This window comes from Vespa velutina, chromosome 16, assembly GCF_912470025.1.
Source record: "Vespa velutina chromosome 16, iVesVel2.1, whole genome shotgun sequence".
In the NCBI taxonomy this organism is placed as follows: domain Eukaryota; kingdom Metazoa; phylum Arthropoda; class Insecta; order Hymenoptera; family Vespidae; genus Vespa; species Vespa velutina.
Window position 1 is genome coordinate 2,577,501 of NC_062203.1, and position 25,000 is coordinate 2,602,500.

At 30.9% G+C, this 25,000-nt stretch overlaps 1 protein-coding gene across 1 annotated transcript in view; it reads left to right on the top strand.

The window, feature by feature from the left end:
- The window catches only part of LOC124954937, a 133,891-nt gene that overhangs the window by 106,709 nt on the left and 2,182 nt on the right, over positions 1 to 25,000 (top strand). The window contains exon 5 of the mRNA XM_047508614.1: positions 14,055 to 14,322. Within this exon, the coding sequence (XP_047364570.1) occupies positions 14,055 to 14,322 (268 nt within the window). The remainder of the gene's footprint in view (positions 1 to 14,054; positions 14,323 to 25,000) is intronic.

Here is a 25,000-nt window from a genome sequence, read left to right on the forward strand (position 1 = left end):
ATCTATGAACTTTAATTGTTGGTAGATTCCCTATCGTAGAATCTATCGTTGTATTTTAGTCTATACATCTTACCTATACGTTCGACGTGAAAAAAGAAAAAGAAAAAGAAAAAAAAAAAGGATCACTAGAAAAAGACACATTGTCTTTCGTTGATATTAAATTGTCAACGTTTATGATGTTTTTTAATCGCTTTAAATAAATTCTTTCTCTACGAAGATATCGATGGTAGGAGAAGTATCATTAGCCAGAGAGAGAGAGAGAGAGAGATCATCTTTGATTAAGAAAAGAAATGAAATGGAAATTTTTTAATCAAAGAAATTTTATAATACGCATAGAGCTTAGACAAAAAGAAAAAAGAAAAAAGAAAAAAGAAAAAAAAAAAAAAGAAAAAAAAAAGAAATGAATTAATCTATCTCTTTACGAGTATTCTTCGTAAATCGTTGAAAATTTTTTGTTATCAAAAGGTATGTTTGAGTATGAAGAAGAGAAGAGGAAAAGAATCGTTCGACTTTTTAATAGGAGCAAATTTATTGTAAAAAGTCGTAAGCACAAAATCGATGGCCGGTAGTAAGTAGAGAAATACTCGTTATTTCCGGCTAACACTTTTATTCGCTGTACATACACCTTTACTTTTCTGGAATAGTATGAGAAGAGAGACTTCCCAAACTGTGTATTATTTATCACAACTGTACTATATCATAACCTTGCCCATGTTATAAACGACTCTATGTAACATGAGAGTTCCATGACGTATCGGGAGATATATTTACCGAGATGATTCGCATTCGGACTATTTACCTTTCGACTTGTGGCAAAGATAGAGATAGTAGTAATATTGGAACATATATATATATATATATATATATTTATGTGTGTGTGTGTGTGTATATATATATATAACACACGTTTATAAAGAGTGGTCCTTTTAAGTAAGGTCACCTAAATATCTCTTCGGCTTTTGATGCAAAAAATATTTTTTACATAAATCTCTGTCTCTGTCTCTCTGTCCCTCTCTCTCTTTCTCTCTCTCTCTCTCTCTCTCTCTCTCTCTCTCTCTCTCTCTCTCTTTCTATATATATAAAGGGGGGGGGGGAGAGGGAGGAGAAGGAGGAAGGGAAGGATAACAAAATGATCTTTACAAATGTTTGAAGAAACCGCAACGGAAAGGAATATTAATTAGAAATCTTTATTCAGGCTACCGTGCTTGTATTTACCATTGTTGAATCCCTTCTCTATTTGCATTTATTCTTATTTTAATACGAAAACTGCTTAATCCCGATCCTTTCGTGAATGAATGCAATTGTATGTTTATATATATGCATTCATATTCTTTTAATCTATTTTAGGTAGCTTCATGAAGAATGAGATAGATAGATAGTTAAGAAAGTAGCGAATAAAATTGATTGACGTTTGTCTAAGAAAATTCTAATCATTTTTATCACTTTCTATTGACTATCTGAATTCTTATGTAACGATTGTTAAATGTATGTATATATACAATAACGTATATAAACTTATAAATGTTTATTATTATAAGTTTATTTTATTTAAAATGGTATATGTGTTTATAACATCGTATTGTACAAAATAGGACCAAATAAAACCGAATAGGATCGAATAGGATCGAATTAAATCAAATAGAATCTGAGAGGATCGAAAAAGATCGCATAAGATTGAATAGGACCGAATAGGATCGAATAAAATCGGATAGGATCAAGCAGGACCAAATAAAACCGATCCAACAATTTTCATTGAACATATTTAAATTACAATAAATAATTAGATCATAATTTCTAATTTTTTTTTTTTTTTTTTTTTTTTTAATATTACTCAATTTTTATAACTATGCATTAATTATTGTTTCTATTGAATTGTAATGTAATTTATAATAACATTGTGTGTAATCACTAAATTTATTTTATTATTTTTTACGTTTATATTAAAACACATTTATATAAAAATACAGTTGTTATGTTTAAAAAAAAGTTAGGATGATCTTTTTCTTTTATAAGTGTCTTGTCAATGATTATTATTGTAAGAAAGTTTAAAATTTCTATTCATGACTTTTTTTTTTTTTTTTTTTTCTGTTAGACCTTTGTAAGTGCCTTAAAAATCATGGTTATTGTTACCCTATATATCACAAACACACACTATATATTTTCTCTCTCTCTCTATAAATATATATATATATATATGTATATCCACGCGCGCGCGCGCGTACACACACCCCCACTATATATTTGAATAGATATATATTGTATAGTATACGATGTGATTTTGACGTTAGTGAAGAAAGTATGTAATATCTTTTTCTACCCTCGCTTTAAAAACCAATCTACTATTTAATTTTATGAACAGCCTTGGCATGGGAATAAAAATGAAGAAGGATCGTGCAAGCATTGAGAATCTTTTCATAAGATATCTTTGCACCTTAAATGCATCTACGGGGTAAACGTTTGCTCGTGATGGGATCGTAGCCAAGGAATATCTTGATTCGAATAAATCTCTTGTGAGTCGAGGATTCACACGTCTTACCCTATGCCATATCAAAAAGTAGAGAAGTATTTTCCCGTGACGAGTTCACATATAATGGGGGGAGGAGGAAAAAGCATTACGATGGATGTTTCAAATATATTGTAGAGATCTAATGCTATCTATGAATTCTAAACAAGGGGGGTAAGGATATATATCTGGATATATGCTTCTATGGTAAACATAATTACGCGTACTCATATATCCACGTAGTAGGTGCTTTATAAACTACCCCTACATCATTTGCAACTCGGCAATTGAAATCTAAGTGTACGATGTATATAGACTTAATACTCTGTCTATACATTGACTGTTTCTCTATTCTAACCATTCGTGATATTATCGAATAACGAGAATAAAGTGGAGGAAAAGATAAAAGAAGATTGTATTAAGAAGAAGCAACGGATCCTTTTTTTTTTTTTTATCCTGTTAACGTTCTTTAAGTTTATTATTTCAATAGAACTTTTCATAATATTACTTAATTCTATCGAAATTTTCTGTTATATACGACAAAAGTCATAGGATTTACATTTGTAACTACTTAGGTACATATTTCGAGATAGGAAGGCTAAGTAAACTCGCGAGTAAATCTTTCGTGGATCTTCGTATTTACGAACCTTCCATGTCAGAAAATCTATGACAAAATCTACATTTACGTTACTCCATGAAACGCGAATTTCACGAAATAGAGGGTGATGTTGGTTTTGCCAAATGTCGATAACTTAAACGAGATAAAATATCGAAAGATTTTCGACATATTTAATGATATTTAATAAATTTAACAATAAAATTGTAAAAATCAAAACTATCATTTTTATTCCATTAATTCATTTACATGTCGTAATACGACATAAACGGATATAAGTTAAAATGGGAACATGATAAATCGTATTATCTCTTTATCATATTTATTCGAAAATGGTTTTCACGTAAAGCCAGTACTGTACTCGACAGGTTCTCCTGTGAAAGCTCGAACGTCACGCATTTTGTGGTAACTCGAAAGAAAGTCGATCCGCGTTGGTGGTATTATCGAAACCTATCCCTTTTGACTAACGCATCCAACGGCTTGAAACCTGGCGTTCTCATGAAACGATACGATTTAAATTCATCCTTTCGCGTTCAATGATTTTTATGGGTGGAAAAAAAAGGAAAAAAAATGAAAGAGAGAGAGAGGGAGGGAGAGAGAGAGAGAGAGAGAGAGAGAGAGAAAGAGAGAGAGAGAGAGAGAAATACAATGGAATGAAAGGAAAAAAATAAGAAAAAGAACAAAAGAAAAAAAACGAGAGAGATAAAAAAAAAGAAATGCCAAAGAGGTATATACAAATGCATTGTCTATATGTATATATATATATATATATATATTTTTTTTTTTTCTTTCTTCCTTTAACGATTTCTCTCTGTCCCTTGAAATGTTTTCGATATCGCCTCGTTATTATATTTTATTCCGATAAGCCCAAACGTTTGTCCGATATATCGATAATATCTACTTGTCTCCTTTTGCTATTGGAAAATAGATCCTCTTATATAAGATTGGCCATAACAGTAGGATTAATTTCCCCATGAAATATGTTTATGGCGGTAGCTCTTAATTTTGTAAGTGTCAGGTGACACCGTGTCCGTTAGAAGCGACAACAGCTGCCATTAGAGAATCATCGATCAGTAAATTGCAAGGGGAAGAGGGGGAGTTTAGGGAGAGGGAGAGAAAGGGAGAGAGGTTGAATGCAAGAGAGAGAGAGAGAGAGAGAGGGAGAGAGAGGAGGCGAGGGCACATCAGAGGAGAGAGAGAGAGAGAAACTGCAAACGCTTGCCATAGACGTTCGACCTGTTTCGAATGGTGACCCCTTACTCTCCTCTCCTCTCCCATGCATGCTCGGTTTCGACCTCATATTCACTGTGATTTATCGTATTCGCATGTGCAAAACCGCATGTAGACGCGTCATTCCGTGCAGTAGTATAGGAGTAGGTGGATCAGATCAGGCTCCATAGATCATTGGTACTGAGAACATCTATCGGGGACCTATAGAATATAATACTATGGACCAAATAAACTCAGTTTCAACCAATGGTTATCTCGAAGGAAAGAAAAATATAAAAGGAAGAAAAAGAAAAAGGGAGGGGGGAGAGAAAATTCCGAGGGAATATAAGAGAATAAGAGGAATCTGTACCGTCGTTGATTTCAAAGACACTTTCTCTCTCTCTCTCTCTCTCTCTATCGCTCTCTCACTTTATTTCTTTTTCTCTCTTATACGGACAAGTAAACCCTCATTGAGAGAGTCGAAGTAAAGAAGGAATCGTTAGAATCGATCTGATGGGTCTTTATTTTCTTTCATTTGGTAGGAACCTACGAGTAGTTCTTGTTCTCGTCCTCGTTCTCATTCTCGTTGTCGTCGATTCTCTATCACTTTGAGATTTCGAGAACCCTTCCTTTCTGTCTCTTTTATTTTTCTTTTTCTTCTTTTTCTTCTTCTTCTTCTTCTTCTTCTTCTTCTTCTTCTTCTTTTTCCCTAATCGAAACTTATGATTTCTTTCGTGTATGTAAGAGAAAGTTCCGTATCAAACATAACTCGGCAAATTTTCTTTTTATTACTTAGTATAAGTTAAATAAATCCAATAGGAAATATATAAAGTAAGAAAAAAAAAAAAAAAAGAACGAAAGGTGTATATACAGATTTTATATTTATATATATATATATACAGATGAAAAAGTTTATAAATTACATCTGTAACATTAAAAGCCTTTTTTCATTTTTTTTTTCATTTTTCATTTTTTCTTTTCTTTTTCTTTTTTTTTTTTCTTTTTTTTTTTCTTTTGAAATCTTGTTTCCTATTATATCCATTCAACGAGAATATATTACTTCTAAAAGAGATACGATGTTTAAATGATCAATTTCTCAAATCTAAGTACAATTTCAAATATTATATAACTTGTTAGTAAAACTTGCATAAAAATATATATCGAGAAGGAAACATATAAATACATTAATACATAAATATATAAAATATCGTATACTTTACAATCTTGATAACTTTTTCTCCCCTATATCATGAAAAATATATGAGACAATATAAACGTTAGATGAAGGAATAATTGATTAGAATCGTTCTCGTAAAACAAAATTCACATAATGATGTTCATAGAAAATTATGAATTAAAGAAGAGAAAAAAAAAAAAAAAAAAGAAAAAAAAGAAAAGAGAAAAAAGAAAAAAAAAGTATCAAGAAAAGAGAAGGAGCATCGATTTTTTTTTCCGCCATAAAATCAATTAGATTCAATCGTACGACTTTATTCGAACGCGTAAATAAACGAAAGAAATATAAAGTGAAATCGACGTTCGATTAAAATACCGAAGGCATACAAATTCTTAAGTCGTTCGCTTCACAATCGTTGCTCATACAAAGTGAAGTAAGTCCAAAGTCTAGACGCATCGTCGAAATATAAGGGTTGTGAAAGGGATAGAAGAATGATACTTTAGCACGGACAAGTAACCCTATAAAGGACATAGGATCGATTGAACGAGCAATGGGCTTTTCCTTCAAACTCTCTACATAGTTAGAATGAAAGAGAAAGAGAGAGAAAGAGAGAGAGAGAGAGAATCGTATTTTGCTTTCTCGTTCGTTGCTTTCTCTCTATGTCTCCTTCCCTTCCTCCTCCCTCCCTCTCCCCCTCTCTCATCTCGACCGTTTGATAGATACGATCTTTCCCTTTCTCATTGCGTATATAACGCACACTACGAAGAGAATGTTATTTGCGTTCGAATACTCGTAGAATTTCTGCAAGTGGCAAAAGGGGAAAAGAGAAATAGAGAAGCGTTGAATTATCTCTCTTTCCCTTTCTCACAGGTATACGTTAAAGTATACAACTTTGACTGTATATACACCTACATCTGTATATGTAGATGCATATATAAAATACGAAACGCTCTTTCTCTCTATCTCTCTCTCTCTCTCTCTCTATCTCTTTCTCTCTCTATCTCTATCTCTCTCTCTCTCTCTCTCTCTCTCTCTCTCTCTATCTCTATCTCTCTATCTCTTTCTCTCTCTCTTTCATACTCACCCAACTCATCCTATCTCTAACTCTATCTTTCTCTTGCACTTTCTATCGTGGCTTTGGAATTTGCAAGCGTTCTCAGTCGCGGTGGGATACCTCGAAGGGAATTCGGGAACATCGGGGATTCCCGTACGTTTGCCTTTTACGCTTACGAAAGAAAAAGATACTAGTGATAGTGGTGGTGGTACTGGTTGGTGGTTGGTAGTAATGGTCGTGATGGTAGTGACGGTCGTGGTAGAGTTGGTGGTGGTGGTGGTGGTGGTTGTCCCTGGGTTACCGATGAAAATTTTCCAGATAGAAGCGTAAGGAAAGATCGTGGATGGCTTTCGAATTCTATCCCGCTTGGTATGGAATGTCAACAATCGCGGTGATATCGCGGAAACGTCAGAGATGTTTTGACAAAGAATGAAAATGCAACGCGCACGAAGATCACCCTTTCTTCCTTTTACCCCTCTATCCCTTCTTATTTCATCCCTCTCGTTTCCACATCTACATCTACACACACACACACACACACACACATATATATATATATATATATATATATATATATATATACTTATTTCCTTGGTAATCCGTGTCTTTTATGTAAAACGCTAGCATGTATACTCATGAAAATAGATCCTTTGACCGTGAGTTTGCGTTCATGAGAATTCTAGAAAATGTGTGTGCGTGTGTGGGTGTGTATTCTCCTTTTACACTCTGGATATTTTATGTTTGTTTATTTTCTTTCTTTTTTCCTCTTTTTTTCTTTTCTTTTCTTTTCTTTTTTTTTTTTTTTTTTCTTTCTATACCTTTTCATCTTTCTTTTTTTGTTGTCTTTTAATAAATGAAAAATTGCCTGGGAATGAAACTATTCGCGTTACGACGTTGCATGGGAATTCGTCGTTCGTGTTGCGATAATATCTAGGAGAGAAATCGTGTCGTTGATGTGATAAACAGGATCAGTCTTTTCTTTTATCAGGGTAAATAAAAAAAAAAAAAATACGGAGGGAAAAAGACGAACGTGTTAATAACGGGGATAAGCGTAGAGAAGAGTAAACATTTTGCATAGAAATGAAATTTGATTGGAGATTCTATCTGCGTAATCTCTGGATTATATTTAAAACGTTGATGGCGATGAAGAAAACGAGGATACACATTAAAAAATTACACGCTATATGATTTATATACATATATTTATTCATGTGTCGTATTAACATAAATAAATTGTAAATATTGATATCACGCGGAATATTGTACGGTAATATTGATAATATAAAAAAAAAGATAATCGACCGTAAAAATTCATTGAATATATAAATAAAGAGTTTGAAGCTAAAAGTGTAAATAATACGAGAAACAAAAATTAAAAACAAAAATTTGTTTCTCTGTCTCTCTCTCTCTCTCTCTCTCTCTCTCTCTCTCTCTGGCTTTGTCTCTTTCTCTCTCTTTTTAAACATTTTTTTATCTTAAAATATTTATATATTTAAATGAAAGTCAACAACTAAATGTTTCATAAATAAAAATTAAAGAGCGTATATTTTATCCCCGTATGTAGAACATAGAATAGGGGTAGTTTTTTTGAATTTAATCCGATTATCAAATTCCACAAACGAGAGTGAATTCATCATTGTCACTTTCAATTTTAACTCTTGAGTAATCGGCCCACTTTTTGCACTACACACGTTTTATACGATATGTATTTCAAGCTTAATATAATATTGAATATAATATAAATTGAATATAATATTATGGATACGTATATCATATTTTTATTTCCTTTAGAAGTTTTTTTCTAAATATAATATTGTTTTTCAAACAATGATGCAAAGTGATCGATATGTAAACGTAAATATTTTGTATTTACATAGAAATTAATCTTACATAGAAAGTATTAAGAATTATATAAACTTTAAACTATTAAACTCCTTATATAAAAATCCCATATATATAAATACACAAGTATATATATATATATATATATATATATATATATATATATATATACACTTCATTTCAAGAAGTCAAGAAGTCGTTTCTAAAATAAATTCTGGAAACAAACTGACGTTGCAGAGGTTTCTCAAGACAACGCCCTTAGGTGCAATTCGCAACAAGGTTGATAGAGAAAAATAAAAAATGAGAGAGAGAGAGAGAGAGAGAGAGAGAGAGAGAGAGAGAGAGAGAGATGAAGAGGGAGAGAGAAGGAAATGAAAGGAGAAGTGTTGTCTCGGTAGATTTGGAGGAATGGAAACGCTTTCTCGTGCTATAAGAGTCTCTTCCTTCGGTCTAAAACGTAACCCGCTGTCATTGCTATTCTCGTAGCACCTTGTGAATCCGATATGTGTATATGTGTGTGTGTATATCTGATAACGGACCGTCCGCAGGTTTAGAACATGTCAAGAAGACGTGGTATTTACGTGATCATCTTCCCTTGTCGTAAACTGCATCGTTTGTTCAACAATCATTGTCTCTATTCTATAGAAGAAGAGTAACGTGATAGCGTCATCTTCCTTGTCTCAACCTTCTGTTAAGTCTGTCACCGGTTTTCAACTACCTAAATATTCTCTTTCTCTCTCTCTCTCTCTCTCTCTTTCTTTCTCTCTCTATTTTATATTCCCATTTAGTTACCTCTCACTCGCTATACATTTTCTCAGGCTTCGTTCCTTCAGTTCTACCTTCGAAGAATCTCCTTCTCTCTTTACTCTCCCGTCTTGACTAAACTCGAACTCCTCCTCAGCTGCACATTCTCCGTGAAGTTCGAACTTGCATTCAAACCGTGCATGCTCCAAGACGTAACACGGTTGAATCGTTTTCTTGGTTTTCTCTAATTGAACGGTACACACCGGGTTTAACCTTCGAAGGCGTAGCTCGTTTGCGCTTACCCCAACTCGTTGCGCGAGACCTCCTGCATTTCTAAGTGGTCGCGTCTTTGCTTTCTCTTCTAGTCTCCTCTCCCCCCTCTCTCCCACCCCTCTCTCCCTCTCTCTCTCTCTCTCTCTCTCTCTCTTCGTCTGTCTATGTGTTCCACAATCTCTTTCCTACTTCTCTCTTATTCGTCTCTTCTAATTACAATTCCTTTTATTCTGTCGTGTCACGACATTACCTCTCGACATTCACCATTCGTGGAAGAAGAAAATATCGAGAGCTTTTCTGTGACTCTCATAACGTTCAGTGCTTTATTTAATGCACTGACAAAAAAAAAAAAAAACACAAAAAACAAAAAGAAAATACATTAGAATGCGAATGCATTATAAAAATAATTCGATAGAAGAATTTTGGAGATATAATTCAAGAAATTTCTCTTTTTATTTTTATTTTTTATTATTATTTTTTTTTTCTTTTTTTTTTCTTTTTTAGACAAGATTTTCTAACTTGAGATAATACATCATAAAGTATATAAAATTATTATGTTTTAAGATATATTGTTATACGTATGTATTTAATTGATCAATCTTATTTTAATTGATCACGTGCAATCATTGAATTGGTTAAAGTAATTGAAATTTTGTTTTTGTTTTGCAAATAATAGGTACCTTTAAAAGATTACGTTATATATTGATCTTTATGCATTATAAGATTAACGCCGACTTTTAATTTAAATAGTTAACAAAACGAGTAAGCAAAAAACAACTTTATTGTAATTACTTTCAAAGTATATATATATATATATATATATATATATATATATATATATATATATATATATACATGAATACGTGAGCGATTAAAATGATAGTTGAAACGAAAAAATGAAAAGAAAAAGAGAGAAAGAAAAACAAATCAAATCAACGTTGCCAATGAGAAGAAATTATTATTTGTAACGAAGAAATAAAAGAAAAGTTATAGTGAAGGAAGTTCAAAAAAAAAAAAAAAAAAAAAAAAAGAAAAAAAAATTTACCCGATTATTTACAATAAATACAAAATATCGGCCGAAAATGTTTAGGTTGCATTTAAAGATCAATCATTTGATTTTTAATATAATGACACTTTTTCGACTAATTTATTTATTTATTTATTTATTTTTTTTCTTTTCACATTTGTAAAGCCATTAATGTAAGCGTTAGAAATTTGTTGATAATTTGAAAAAAAAAAAAAAAAAAAAAAAAAAAAAAGAAAAGAAAAGAAAAGAAAAAAATTAGTCTGAAAAAGTCCTCTTGAGAAAGAGAAAATTGATTTTTAAGATCCACCTAGAAAATTTGGAATCAACTTTATTCTCCTCTCGAATTGTATTTAAACTTACCGAGAGATAAAGTATTGGTTGTTACTCAGTCCTCGCTATGAACTCGCCTTTGTCATTGAGTGACTTTGGTAGTTTTGAACTCTGTCTTCCAACGTTGTTGTTGCATCACTGTCGTCTTCGTGTTCGCACCTTGCCTACACCCTCTCAACCCTCCTATAACCCTCTTCTCTCTCACTCTCCTCACTCTCCTCTCTCTCTCTCTTTCTCTTTCAATTCCCATCGTCGACGTCTCACCTAATCTCTCACGAGGGAAACATTTTCTCGATTTTCCGCGGTGCTTTCCCGAGGATATTCTAGAAGAAAGGCCACGTCACTTAGAGACACAGTGAACCCTTTCCTGCTTTTCCTGCTTTTCCTCGTAAACTGTATTCAAGACGAGTATAATCGTTTTCATCCGCTTTACTCTTGAGATTAAATTTTATGCGCTCCGTCGTGTCCCGTTTTCGAATTTTCTCTCATTCCCTCGTTCGTTCCTATGAAATAATCACCTGCCATACAAAAATTTCCTTTATCCTCTGGTACCAGAAGAAAAATAATTATTTAAAACGTAATATTTTCAAGAAAAATAAAAAAAAAAATAATAATAATAATAATAGATTTCAATTAAGTAGCTGATGGTTTCTTCTTTTTGTTTTTTTTTTTTTTTTGTTTTTTTGTTTCTATTTTTTTCTTTACGATTTTATACGAAAGAATAAATTTAACAGATTAGAATAGGAAAATAATTTGATATAATAATATTCTTCAGGATGGAGAAATATCTGAGATGTGAGAAATTTTAATACGATAATAATATCTACGTAATATTTTTGAATATTTTTTAGTCAATATTATCTTATCATATTCTCAGGCTCATCTTCTTTTTTTTTTTTTTTCTTTCTTTCTTTCTTTCTTTTTCTTTTTAAGGAAAATCTAGCTTACCTTATTTGAATTATCATGACATACATAAAATGTTTAAACTTATGATTAAAATATAAGGATTAAAAAGCGTTGAAATAAATTAATTTACAGAACGATAATAAAATCTGTTTGGATCTATTACAATATTGCTATGATGTATAATAGGAAAAAATTTCACATAGTAAAGATTAATTATCTTTTGGCGATCATTTTTAGATCGATGCAAATACCTACACTTCATGGTAGTTCGGAAGCGAGGTAATTTTCCTCGGAAAGGAAAAAAAAATTATGAAGCATATAAAAAGATATAAGGACAAAATTAATAGAGCATACTGATTAACTGGCTGCGAAAGTACGGAATTAGGATCAAAGGGAAACTAATAAGAAAAAACCCATCAGATTTTACCTACAGTATAAAAAAAAAAAAAAAAAAAATAAAACGCTAATAAACTAATTAATAAAAATTTAATTAACCGTAAAAAAATTAATAAAACGTATGGAACATTAAAAAATGGAATTAATTATTCTAAAATAATATCCCGATTAGAAAGAAATTAATTATTCTAAAATAATATCTAACATATGTAAAGTAATAGATTAGCATTTTCATTAACGTGCTTAAACATTTTCTAAATGTTATCACAATTTGATAAAGGTTTCTTACAAAAAAAAAAAAAAAAAAAAAAAAAAAAAAAAAAAAAAAAAAAAAATTGTAAAACTCAAACGGCTGATAAATGAAACAATTTAAACAATCATCACTCGTACGATATTCATTTTCATATCTTCTTTCATTTTTTTTTATTTATAATTATTCTCACTGCACATACATACAATATATAAAAAAAATTACTAAACGTTACTATACAAATAGAAATAAGTATATCATTAAGGATAAAATATCATAAAATCAATAAATGACTGAGACTGCAAAATAAACAGTAAATAAATGAAAATTGACACAGCGAATAAATTGTAAATTAATATAAAACAAGCTATATATACGAACAATGATTTAAATTAAGCTTAAATATAATAAATTATATTCAGACGTAATTAACATAGGATTGAAAATTTTGAACAAAAAAAAAAAAAAAAAAAAAATTTAAATAAATAAATAAAACTATTAAAAAATATTCCGACCTACGATCAATGATAGTATAATAATTATATGCTCGTTAAAATATATGATCATTATTTTTTTTTAGGCTCTATTATGAATGTTCAAGCGTGCATAACTCTAATCGTCGTATTGCCGTATCTTGAAACGAAAAAGCATATATATATATATATATATATATATATATATATATATATAAATGACGAAGAAAGGAAGGAAATAGAAGGGAAAGTCAGTGACGGATCTTCCGGTTGACAAATCGTAGGATTGTTCATAACATGAACTCTCGTGAAACGAGAGAAAACGAGACTGGCTCGAAAGTTTCGTTCTTGTTAGAGAAACTGGATCCTCGAAATGTGTCCTCCCTTTTTCATAGAAATCATTTCTACGGCCTTCAATGTGGTTTCTTTTGATCGTCGGAAATTAAATCGGATTGTATTACAAGAGGATCGTTTTATCATTATTCCCTTTAGTTGTACACAGTTGATAAGTAATTTTCGAAAGGAGAAAAGCTGTTCGAGGAAAATTAATTTTCAAGAATATTCTACGTCTCTTTCGTAATGACTAACTCACTTATAACGTTGGCTATCTTCGTCATTTCAATAATGACAAGAACAAGATGCAGAATGCGGATACATTAAGAAACTTAGAATTCGTACGGATTGGATTGTTTCGTCGAACCAGTCCGATCTTCGTAGCTGACATGAGAACATTATTGCATGTAAATAGGAATGTAAAGCTTGAAAATGAGGATTTCTAAGGTCTAGAAAGAGATAGAAATAAGTAGTAGTAAGTAGTAGTAGTAGTAGTAGTAGTAGTAGTAGTAGTAGTAGTAGTAGTAGTAGTAGTAGTAGTAGTAGTAGTAGTAGTAGTAGTAACAGCAGCAACAACAGCGTAGTAGTAGTATAGGGTGAAGGTAGCATGAAAGACTCTTATTCGTCGGAGTAAGATGGCGTTGGCTTTGTGCTTGGAAGTAAAGAGAAAATAGCCGACGAGGGAGTCGATTCCAGATGAAAGGATTTCGTTAAAAGCAGATTTACATTTCCTTGACTTCACTGCGTCGCCTTTTTGCCGACTTCTCTCGTTCGCATAAACGTTTTCTCGTGGTTGTTCGCAAAAGCAAAATGTTCGGTTCACCCTGGTTTTCAAATGACGGTTGCCATTGGTTGGCATCGAAAATCTTCAAGTTTAAATTCACGCTTGATTTCCATCTTGATTTCCATCTTGATTTCCCGCAGGTGGCAGCGATCTCGAAGAATCAGGAGGAACACGAACAGCAGAAACGAGAGCATCGTAGAGAGGGCACTGGAGTTTCCAGCGAACAGCAGCAGCAGCAGCAGCAGCATCAGCAACAACAGTGGATCGCCCTCAGTCTACCACTTCAACTATTTTACTATACAAATGGCCAGTTGAATCTACGTTGTACCGCACAAATCCCTGGAATATATTCGTCCGCGAACGAGATACAATTGGGCACTGGGTTACGTGAACCTGTACCCGAAAGAGGTAGATATCATAGATTAATTCCTTTTATTTAATTCAAATTAGAAAGAGAAAAAGAGAGAACAAGAGGGAAAGAATTGGTCGATAAGCCTAAACAAATCACATGGATTCAAATTGATTGTTGTTACGATGATATCACCGATTAATGTTATAAACTTTACGTATTAATTACTATAAGATGAGTGGCACGGAATAAAAAAAAAATTTTTTTTTTTTTCAATAACGTAGATAACTACATAACGGTGTGAAGTATTAAGTTATTTATGCGATATTTAACGATTATTATTAATAATTTTCTTTACTCTTATAAATAAAATAATGAAATTGTGAATAGTAATGAAACATAGTCGGTATCATTGACAGAATAAAATTTACGTGGCATTAAATTCTTTGAAAACAAAAAAATAATAAATAATAAATAATAGAAACACAGAAAACTGTAGAAACGTCCTATTTCGAAAAGCAAGAGAGAGAGATGATCCTGTGATAAATATTAATCGAATTAATTGCAAGGTAATCCGTTGAGCGTAAGTTATCGTTCGATAGTAAAAAGATAAGCGATCCATTCGAGCCGTAAATTATGATAAATCTCGTTGATAAGGAAATCGAGCGATATCAGGTCGAATTTCGGCGTTGCCCGTTAAACTTGTGTCTCCAAAACCAATTATCTTTTCATGCCGGTGGCTATACGTTTTCGATTGTCCAATACCATTTCGTTTATACAATTTTGTTTCGATACGTGAAACACATCCTATTATTATAAAAATATACAAGTCCTGCTGGTTTAAAAGCCCATCGTTACGTGTGGGCTTTCGGAAAAAAAAAAAAAAAAGAAAAAGAAGAAAAAAAAAACCCGTTTATATTTCAAAGGTTATATCAAAAATATGGATACGTACGTATATGGGTTTTTTATCAAATAAAACTAAATAGTAAAAATATACTTTGTATAGACCAATAACTACATCACAGAAAACTAATCCGTGCCATGGATTCTCTTGCGAATGAGTTTAACAATCCTACCAATGGAAATGCTAATTATTGACGTAACTATCTTTTATATGAATCCGTATTCAAAAGTGACTATTACACCGAATATAATCTCAATTATACTCTTGCGATATGCAACGAACCATTTTCTCATAGGTATTAAACATTTACCAAACCCCTTGCTGATTCTCTCTGTGTCCGATGAGGATGAAGAGAAAGAGGAAGAGAAGGGGAAAGTAGAGAAGAGAAAGCATGAGAGAGATAGAGAAAGAGGGAGAGAGAGAGAGAGAGAGATAAAGAGAGATGAAGAGAGATAAAGAGAGAGAGAGAGAGAGAGAGAGAGAGAGAGAGAGAGAGAGAGAGAGAGAGAGAGAGAGAGAGAGAGAAGGCTATCTCGGTTACACGAGTGCCGCGACGAGTGCAGGTAATAGTTGCACGCTCGGCCTGGCTACCCGAGGATTAGACGGTCGAGCGCACGAGCTAATAAATTTTGAGAGGGTCCACCCACTGGAAATCGAAAAGGAAGCCTCCGGTACAAGCTGAACTCGCTTCCTGCACGCGACGTCGACGAGATTTAATTGAGCGGCCACGGGTATAACCTCCGGTCCTATTACCTTTCGAATACCGAGCCCTTTTCGATCCTTTTGCTCTCTCCTCTCTCTCTCTCTCTCTCTCTCTCTCTCTCTCGCTCTCTCTCTCTCGCTCTCTCTCTCTCTCTCTCTCTTTTTCTTTTTTACTCTTCCTTTTTCGCAACCTCTTGCTTTCTACCTTTTTTATCATATTCATATCGATCGAAATTGCTTCGATTCTCTTTATCGATCCAATTTTCACGGTAACAATATTTCTACATAGGTATTCTGCGAATACGTTTTAATTGGGCCAACTTTAATATTAGACAAATTGTGGATCGTATTAAAAATTACAAAAATAAATTTCAAAAAAAAATTCGAAATGGAAGAAGAGTGATTGAAATCTAAAATTTTTGGTATAAGAGGTAAAGTTTTTTTTATTAAGCGAAGATCTTTATATTAACTTTGTAGTTACACGAGTACTTTTTAAATCTTATTTCGTAGCTCACCCCCCACCACCTCCCGCCCACTAAGTTTTAGTTCGTTTAAGAAAGTTCGTGTATTTTTTTTTTCTTTTTTTTCTTTTTCTTTTTTCTTTTTTCTTTTTTTTTTTTTTAGTACGAGTTGAAATAATACTGTTATTTAATTTTCTGTTTATAAATGAATGTAACACAATTATGGATGATTATTATAAAATATTATTAATGAAATAATTATGACAAGAAAAGAAATTATATTAAGGTCATTTCTTTTTAAATTGTAAAAGGATGTATTTGCCTGTTTCGAAATGGTATAGTCTATTTTACAATAGCATAGAATATATTTGATTTAGAATAGTATTTTTGAATAGTATTTGTCCATTATAGAGAGTATGTGATAATCGAACTGTGATTGTGCTGCTTTAATCTTCAACTCCTTTGTTTTATTCTGGCAAAGCTTAGCACATTTTTGTATTGTTGTTGTTGTTTTTGTTGTATTCTAATGATTACGTCGTATTGTTGCCGCGAAGTGCAATTTTTTTTTAACTGTAATTACATTCTCGACAATATATGTTATTAATTGCAAAAAATGTTGTTCCTATCTAGATATTCATTTATGGGTTTATTTCATGTAAAATCGAATGTCACATTTTAAAAGGGATATGCTTCTTTCTGTTGAAACCAGATTCCTTATTATTAATTAGAATCCTTATTATCGATTAAATCATTTTTATAGATATTATTAATTATTGAAATTTACAAGTATTGAAAGAAACATTTTTGGATAGATGCATTCTGTTTTTTTTTCTTTTTTTTTTTTTTTCTTTTTTTTGTAGTACTCTCATTTCGCAAAAAATTATATTTAGTAGCGGTTGAAATGAATTTATTTTAGATCTTGTTGTATTTTTTATTTTTTTCTTATTTTTAATTTTTTATTTATTTATTTATTTATTTTTTTTTTTTATTTTTTTATAGTGGTAGCATATCAAATTCACAAATGAAAAATACAAATTCAACGAATATTACTTTTTCATAACATTTTTCGATATTTCATATAAACAATTGGACGGTGTGGACATAGTAATCTCTCAAAAATATTGTCATATGGGAACAATTCAAATACATACGATACAGAAGAACTCATTTCTAATCATTCTTACTTGTATTATTTCCTCGTAATCGATTTTCTTTCGCACGGTCACATAAATACTATAGTACATGGTCTAATTTAAAATTAATATCTAGAAATATATAATAATAGATTCATTAAATGTAAAATTATTTACAGATCCAAACATAACAATTACACTGTATATATTAATTAATCATTCAATCTCATATACATTCTAGTAACGCGATAAAACAAATGATGATTATTATTATTGATTTATTTTTATTTGTAATAAAAGTTCCAACTTTTAAATATCTAAAGAATATATCGTAATAGATTAAAAAGGCAACATCAAAGATTCATTTTTGACTAAATTATATTGAAATTCATTGTATAGTAATCAATAACACTTTAAGTTTTTATTAATGTCTATAAATTATTAATAATAATTGCAGATTCTACATTTATATAATAGTTAATTATTATCTTTAATTAAATATAACGTTATTAATATATGATACTAGAACATGAATTTTAGAAGAGATTTATAACTTATGACAATTATTATTTAAAAAAGAAATATTGATCTTATTATTATTATTATTATTATTATTTTTAATAAATAATCTGAAAAAATATTGAACACAAATACGCGGACCACATGTTGACTTATACAAACGGAATAATGTACGCTCAATTAAGAATAAATGAAAAGATGTATGATGCTCAAAAATTAGATTGAAATAATTCATAATAAACAAAATAATACTTTAATTATATCTAATTAAAATTTGTTAGAAACTTTTCGTTCACGATCACGATCACGAGTTCATCGTATACATAAACGACAAGATCGATGACACGTTCATCAGTCATTCGCTGTTACCATGAAAGGAAAACAAAAGGGAATAATACGGATCGTCAAACTGTTACGTATCCAACGGACAAAAATTGACTTTTATTATAGTAGTCTATCCCAGTGAAAACGTATGCACGTAGTTTCGTTGATGCTGACGCGCGTACTCGTTGAATTAGAAAACGCTAATCGATCTACGTTATACAAGCACGTTCCATGTGTTTGATTCTGGAAAATCTTGCAAATTGTTTGGAATTCATTCCGTGTCAAAGCGGACTGTTTTGTCGACTCATTGTGTTCGGTGGTACATTGTGTATACGTTTTTCTTTTTTGTTCGTGTATATATATATATATATATTTTTTTTTTTTTTATCGACCGACCCAATTTTCTCGAAATGTTTCTACGTATCGTTAATTTAGTTCTTTCTCGGACATTCGAAGAAAACACATTCAAAAATTGATACATTTTGATAATGAAATTAAATCCCTAAATGTGAAATATAAACTAGTCTAATAGATTATTTCTATTTGTCATAGAATGACAGTACGACCACAATTATATTTACGTCTATTATCTAAACACTCTATCACCTGAAGCCTTCTATTATCCAAACAATATAATAGCACTGCATTATGTATATACTTTCTTTTGATACTCATACGAAATGTATTCTCTTTGATCCATTTTATCTCCATTATAAATATATATATATATATATATATATATATATATATATATATATATATATATATATATATATATATATATATATATATATATATATATATATATAAATATACATATATGTATAATTTTATTCACAGAGAAATTTTTCTTCGCAGATAGGATAAGTTAATTGTTAATCGTTTATTATGAAATTAATATTATATATCGAAGAGGAAAAAGTGGATAGTTTAAAACGTGAAAGGAATGTGAAGGATCAAAAATATATATATATATATATATACACATAGGTATAGGAAGGAAGAAAGGATATTGCATAAGTTAAGAAGATAGCTTGTCTTCATTGTAAAAGTTTGTTGTCAATCTCACTTCTAAAACGATGTCAGAAGACAAGGGTGAAACGCTTTTCCTCGAGTATAAAGAACAAGTAACGGAATAAGCGGAAAGGGTTTCGAAAGTCTTTGTTATATGTTTAAGGGTTTCTCACCATTTCTCATTATCCAGGTAATTTTGTAACAAGAGTCTTACTCGGTGAATGCGTGACACTGCTGCGTGAGTACGTTCCTTTCGTATGTAGAAAACATGGTGACGTCGATACGATGATGCTATACCAACCCTCTCTTTCTTGTTCTCAACCCTTAGTCCCATCCTACTCCTTTCCTTCCTTTCTCTCCTCTCTCTCTGTCTGTCTCTCTCATGGGTTTTCCAATGAACATAGATAAACCGTGAAGCGAGCAGCATCGTTATCAGGTTCTTGCATACGTGATTATTTAAGCCGTTTACCTCTCATGTTAACTACTTCGTATTAGAAAACTCAAGGGAATATCATTTTATCTCTTTCACCCTCTCATCTATCTATCTCTCCTTTTTCCTCCCTTTCCGTCTTCCTCGACAGTGATCATTGACAAGGGAATATATTATTTATATATTGATTCGATGGCAATGTTAATTTCAATAATAAATTATAAAAATGTATGTATGGTACGTTGGTGACGCGATGATTTATTTAAGTAAAATTACTTAGAGTGATATTAAGAAAAAGAAGAGAAAGGGGACGGGAGGGGGGGGGGACCACAAAAAGAAACAGAGAACGAAAAAAAAGTAAATAAATATTTAATAATTTGGTTTTTTCCTTTGCGGGATCTCTCTCTCTCTCTCTCTCTCTCTCTCTCTCTCGTGTCAGATCGATTAAAGAAAATTATATGGGTATTAAAAGAAAAAGAAGAAGGAAAAAAAATAAATAAATAAATAGATAATTATTTAATAATAATTTTTTTTTGATACGATTCTCTCTTGAACGTGGATGATTAAAAATTTTTTTTTTCTTTCATTTTTTTTTTATACTCTCACAAAATGTTCTTCCTGTTCTTTATTATACTTTGAATTTATGTTTATGTAAATTTATGTATATTTATAAGAAAGAGTTGTGCAGACTTGCCTGATTTTCTCTCCCTCTCTCTCTCTCTCTTTCTGTCTCTCTCTCTCTCTCTCTCTCTCTCTCTCTCTCTCTCTCTCTATTTCTCTTTCTATTCCTTACACCTTTAAACTCCCCTTTCATTTTCAAAACAAGTCGCGAGTTCACCATACGTTAGCTTGCGAACTACTTTTCGTGACGCCTCACTGAGACTTCTGAAGGTGGTCTACATATATAGAAGCTAAGCGAGGCAACGAGTTTTAGTTGTATTCTAAGTAAATCGTTTCTCCAAAACTTTCCAAGATCTCGTATACGAAACTTCGAAGTACGGGCTCATGAACTCGCTCTAGGAATTTTTTTTTTATATAAAATTTCTCTCTCTCTCTCTCTCTCTCTCTCTCTCTCTCTCTCTCTCGCTCTGTTCTTCCAATCTTCTATTCTCCTTTTCCTTCTTCTCTTCAGAGTTTCATTAGAGAAAACTCTGTACGACTCTCACGATATACCGATCCTTTTTCGATCGTTTTTTTGACAATCTTTCAAAGAATATTTTTTTTTACGACCTTATTACCACAAATATTATTCTGTATTTTAAGAAATCGAACCAGATACGATAGTTTATATAAATTAAAAAAAAAACCATTTGACCTTCGCACTCATTTGCTTATTCTCAATTAATGAGTAACAATATTAATAATTTTAATATATACGTTTCGAAGTTTTTATCGTGTATCCAGTAGAAAAAGGGATCTTTGTAAAGTATAATAATAATAATATTAATAATAATAATAATAATAATAATAATAATAATATATTGCGGACTGATGAGTAACATTACGTAAGGATATCCTTAGATTTTACAATGCAATTGTAAAGAGTTTCAACTTTTCTTGAGACTTCTTTTCTCATCGTGTAAGTCACCCTTCGTCTTATACCCCTTATCGTATTCGATGTTAGAAGACTTCAGTTTCGTAACACGTGGTAATTTGATTTCTTTCACACTCAGCCTTTCTTGGACTGTTTCTATTTACGGAGGAGACTTTTCTTCCTCCCTCACCCCCTCCCCTTCCTCGCCCTCCTAGCCCGATCCTCCCCACTACGTAGCTCTGAGCTCTGGTCTGATCGACAAAACTGTTTTTAGAAAATTGCCTTCCTTTCCACTTTTCTCTTTCTTTCTTTCCTTCTTTCTTTCTATCATCTCTTCCCACCGCGCTTCCCAGGCTCCCGCACCCCCTCCTTCACCCCGTTTTTTCCCCTCATTCTCTCGTGAGTGAGCAGAGAATATTCTCTTACAAAGGGCAGTTAATGCCTGTTTCGACCTTCGATTCTTTTTATGACCTTCCTCTTGATATTCAGGTTTCTAAATACATGAGAAAACTTAAATGGCTATCTGTTTAACACACAAATGAGTCTACTTTGTACCGGGATTAATTATCTATTCTATGTTTAATACAAATTGGTCTTCGTTTCTACAGAGTGAATTACCTTACCGTAATAAGTGCTGCAGTTTGTTAATCCGTAGTTCTCTCTCTCTCTCTCTCTTTCTCTCTCTTTCTTTCTTTCTTTCTTTCTTTCTCTCTCAATTGGATCTCTATGTTCTGTTCTCGTCCAATTCTCTCCGTCAAGATTCCTTTTTCCTGTATGGTTGGCTATTTGTAAAACTCGTTACCTAAATATATCCGTAATACTCTCGTCTCTCTCTCTCTCTCTCTCTTCCCCTCTCTCTCTTTCTCTCGTGCGCACGCGCACAGTATCAATGAAGAAAAGTAGATTAGATAGTTACTTCTTACATATTGATTTAATTTAATTATTTAAGTAAGTGTATTATATTCTCGTGGTGATATTTTTTCTTTTTGTTATTATTATTATTATTTTTTTTATTTTTTATTTTTTTGCACTTTTAATCTAAAATATTAGGTATTGAGATTTGTAAAAGTAAAGAATATTAAGAAATTAGGAAAAAAAAAAAAACGAAAACGAATGTGTAATTAATGTTTACATGGTTTAAATGTTATTCACGTCTTTTTTTTGTTTTTTGTTTTTCTTTGTTTTTTTTTTTTTTATTTGCTTCATATTAATAAGAATAGAAGTAGAATTTGAAATCTATGGGGTTTTTTTTTTTTTTAATGCTACGATATTTATGGATTATATTGAAAATAGATTACTTATTTCGCCGACACTGAAGTCATTTTTATTCATTAAATATTTAATACATAGTAGTAGATTTGGTTATATTTTTGTATTATATTATTTCTGTAGATTATAGATATCTTTATGATCATATGACTAGTCATGACTAATAATAATGTATATCTATATGTCTATTTATCTATCTATCTATCTATCTATCTATCTATCTATCTATCTATATCTCGTTAACTTTCTTCTCTTAGAAAGATGAAAAAGAAATCTGGAAAAGTATAAAATCTACCACAATTCTACTTAATGATATCCGTCTTCGAAGTTTTCCCCCTGACTCCAGAACGGAATTTCCTTTCGTTGCGATTTAATTTCGCTAGAAAGAAATGCACAAAAGAAAAATATCGCTTTGCCAAATGCACAAACTTTTGTAACGATAAAACCAGTAGTACGTAGTAGGTACGTGCTATGTAATTCGCACTTCCGAACTTCTTCGTCTCGGCAAGAGTTTTCATTTGCGAGAAACAATATACCTATAAATCGTTTTCTTATTTTTCGCATCTCGCTCCCTATATATTAAAAATTAAGTATACGAAGTATTTTTCATTCTGATCCCCCATTGAAATAAAACCTGTTCGAAAGTATTAATAAAGTTAATAATAAAGAAAATTTCTCTTTCTCTTTCTTTGTAAAAAAAAGAAAAGAAAAAAAAAAAAATAATTACAATCCATCGAAATAAGATGCGCATAATATGAAAAAGAAAAATAAAGAAATAAATGATTAAAAAAAAAGAAGACAAAAAAAAAAGAAAATCATATCGCGTTAATTAAAGCACAAAAATCTATTATTTTCCGTTCATATTAGTTTCCCATTGTCGATTCAGAAACATTTATAGACTTCGTATTTGTAATGCATATGTGTACGTGTGTGTATGTGTGTATGTATATATATATATATATATATATATATATATATATATATACACACACACCTATATATATAGATATATTTGTTAATACATCTATTTCTCTCCTAACCATTGTCAAAGAACAATTCGGATATAGTAGTTGCCACAACGGAATACTGCCAATTATCAGCGGACTATGCTTTTCGACGCGTCCGATATCTATTCGTCAAATTTCAAACGCAATCTCCAATCATATACCGAACACTGCGACAGAATAGATAGAGTTACTGGTAGCCACTAAATAATTATCAGTCACCACCCCAGTGTCTGCATTCTAATGGAACAATGACGGCGATTCGATAACAAAACCTGTTTTATCTCAAACAGGTTCTGTGTACAATCCAAAGAAGAATTATGAATTTAGGGATATACGAAAGGAATGATTCTTTGTTCGCGAAAAAAATAATCATTTTTCAAAATCTCTCTCTCTCTTTCTCAAACACACACATTTATTTATGTTTTTATTTATGGTTTTTATTTATGTTTAACTAAAATATTGTATTTTTCAATTAAAATTTATGCCAATGAAATTTAATAGAAATACTTTTTCCATTAATAGAAAAATTAATAATTATTTAACATTTACAATTTTTAATATTGAAATGTATCGAAAGATAAATAAATGAAAAAATTGAACATTGAGAATATATCAATACTATTAAACGTAGAAAAATTAATAGATATTTTATTGATAATTATATGTGTTTAAAGGATTTTAATTTAGATTTAATAAATAAATTAGATTAGAATGATGATAATACTTTAGAATAGGTTATTCTAATTTTTACGATGTAATAATTTCAATGACGATGATCAATAGATAGAGTTCGACAATTAATTATCAATGATTGAACGAATGGAAAATTTTTGATTAATTTGTATTACTTTTTAATTAAAAGACATTTAATTAATTACTGAAACATTCGAGCACATTTTAAAATTTAGTAACATTTTTTTTGTTTTTTTTTGTTTCTTTTTGTTTTTATTTCTTTTTTTTTTTTTTTAGACCGAACGAAGAAAATTTTGATATTTTTAATTGACATGGCAAAAATTAATGTACGTTATATAAAGTACGTTTTCATATTCATTCTGTGTAATTTCGTAATTCTTATAATTAATATGTTATATGAAGATGTACTTCATCATTTTTTTTTTTAAATTCTTTATTAGTAATATTTATAAGGGGAAAGTTGATGGAATGAATATAAAAAAATATACTAACGATGTAAATGTTGTTAGAAAAATAGACTTCATTTAAAAAAATAAACGTCGCATATCACATAGGCGTTATTAGTTATTAAAAATAATGTAAAAAAAAGTCAAATTGTCCTGTTTAATGGTTAAATTAGAATTTGTTCTACAATATATAAATATATATATTTATATTCGAATTGGTATTCGTTCTTATGCATAAAATTAAGATGTATCTTTTCTTTTTTTTTCTTCTTTTTTACTTTCTCGCACTAAGCATAAAACG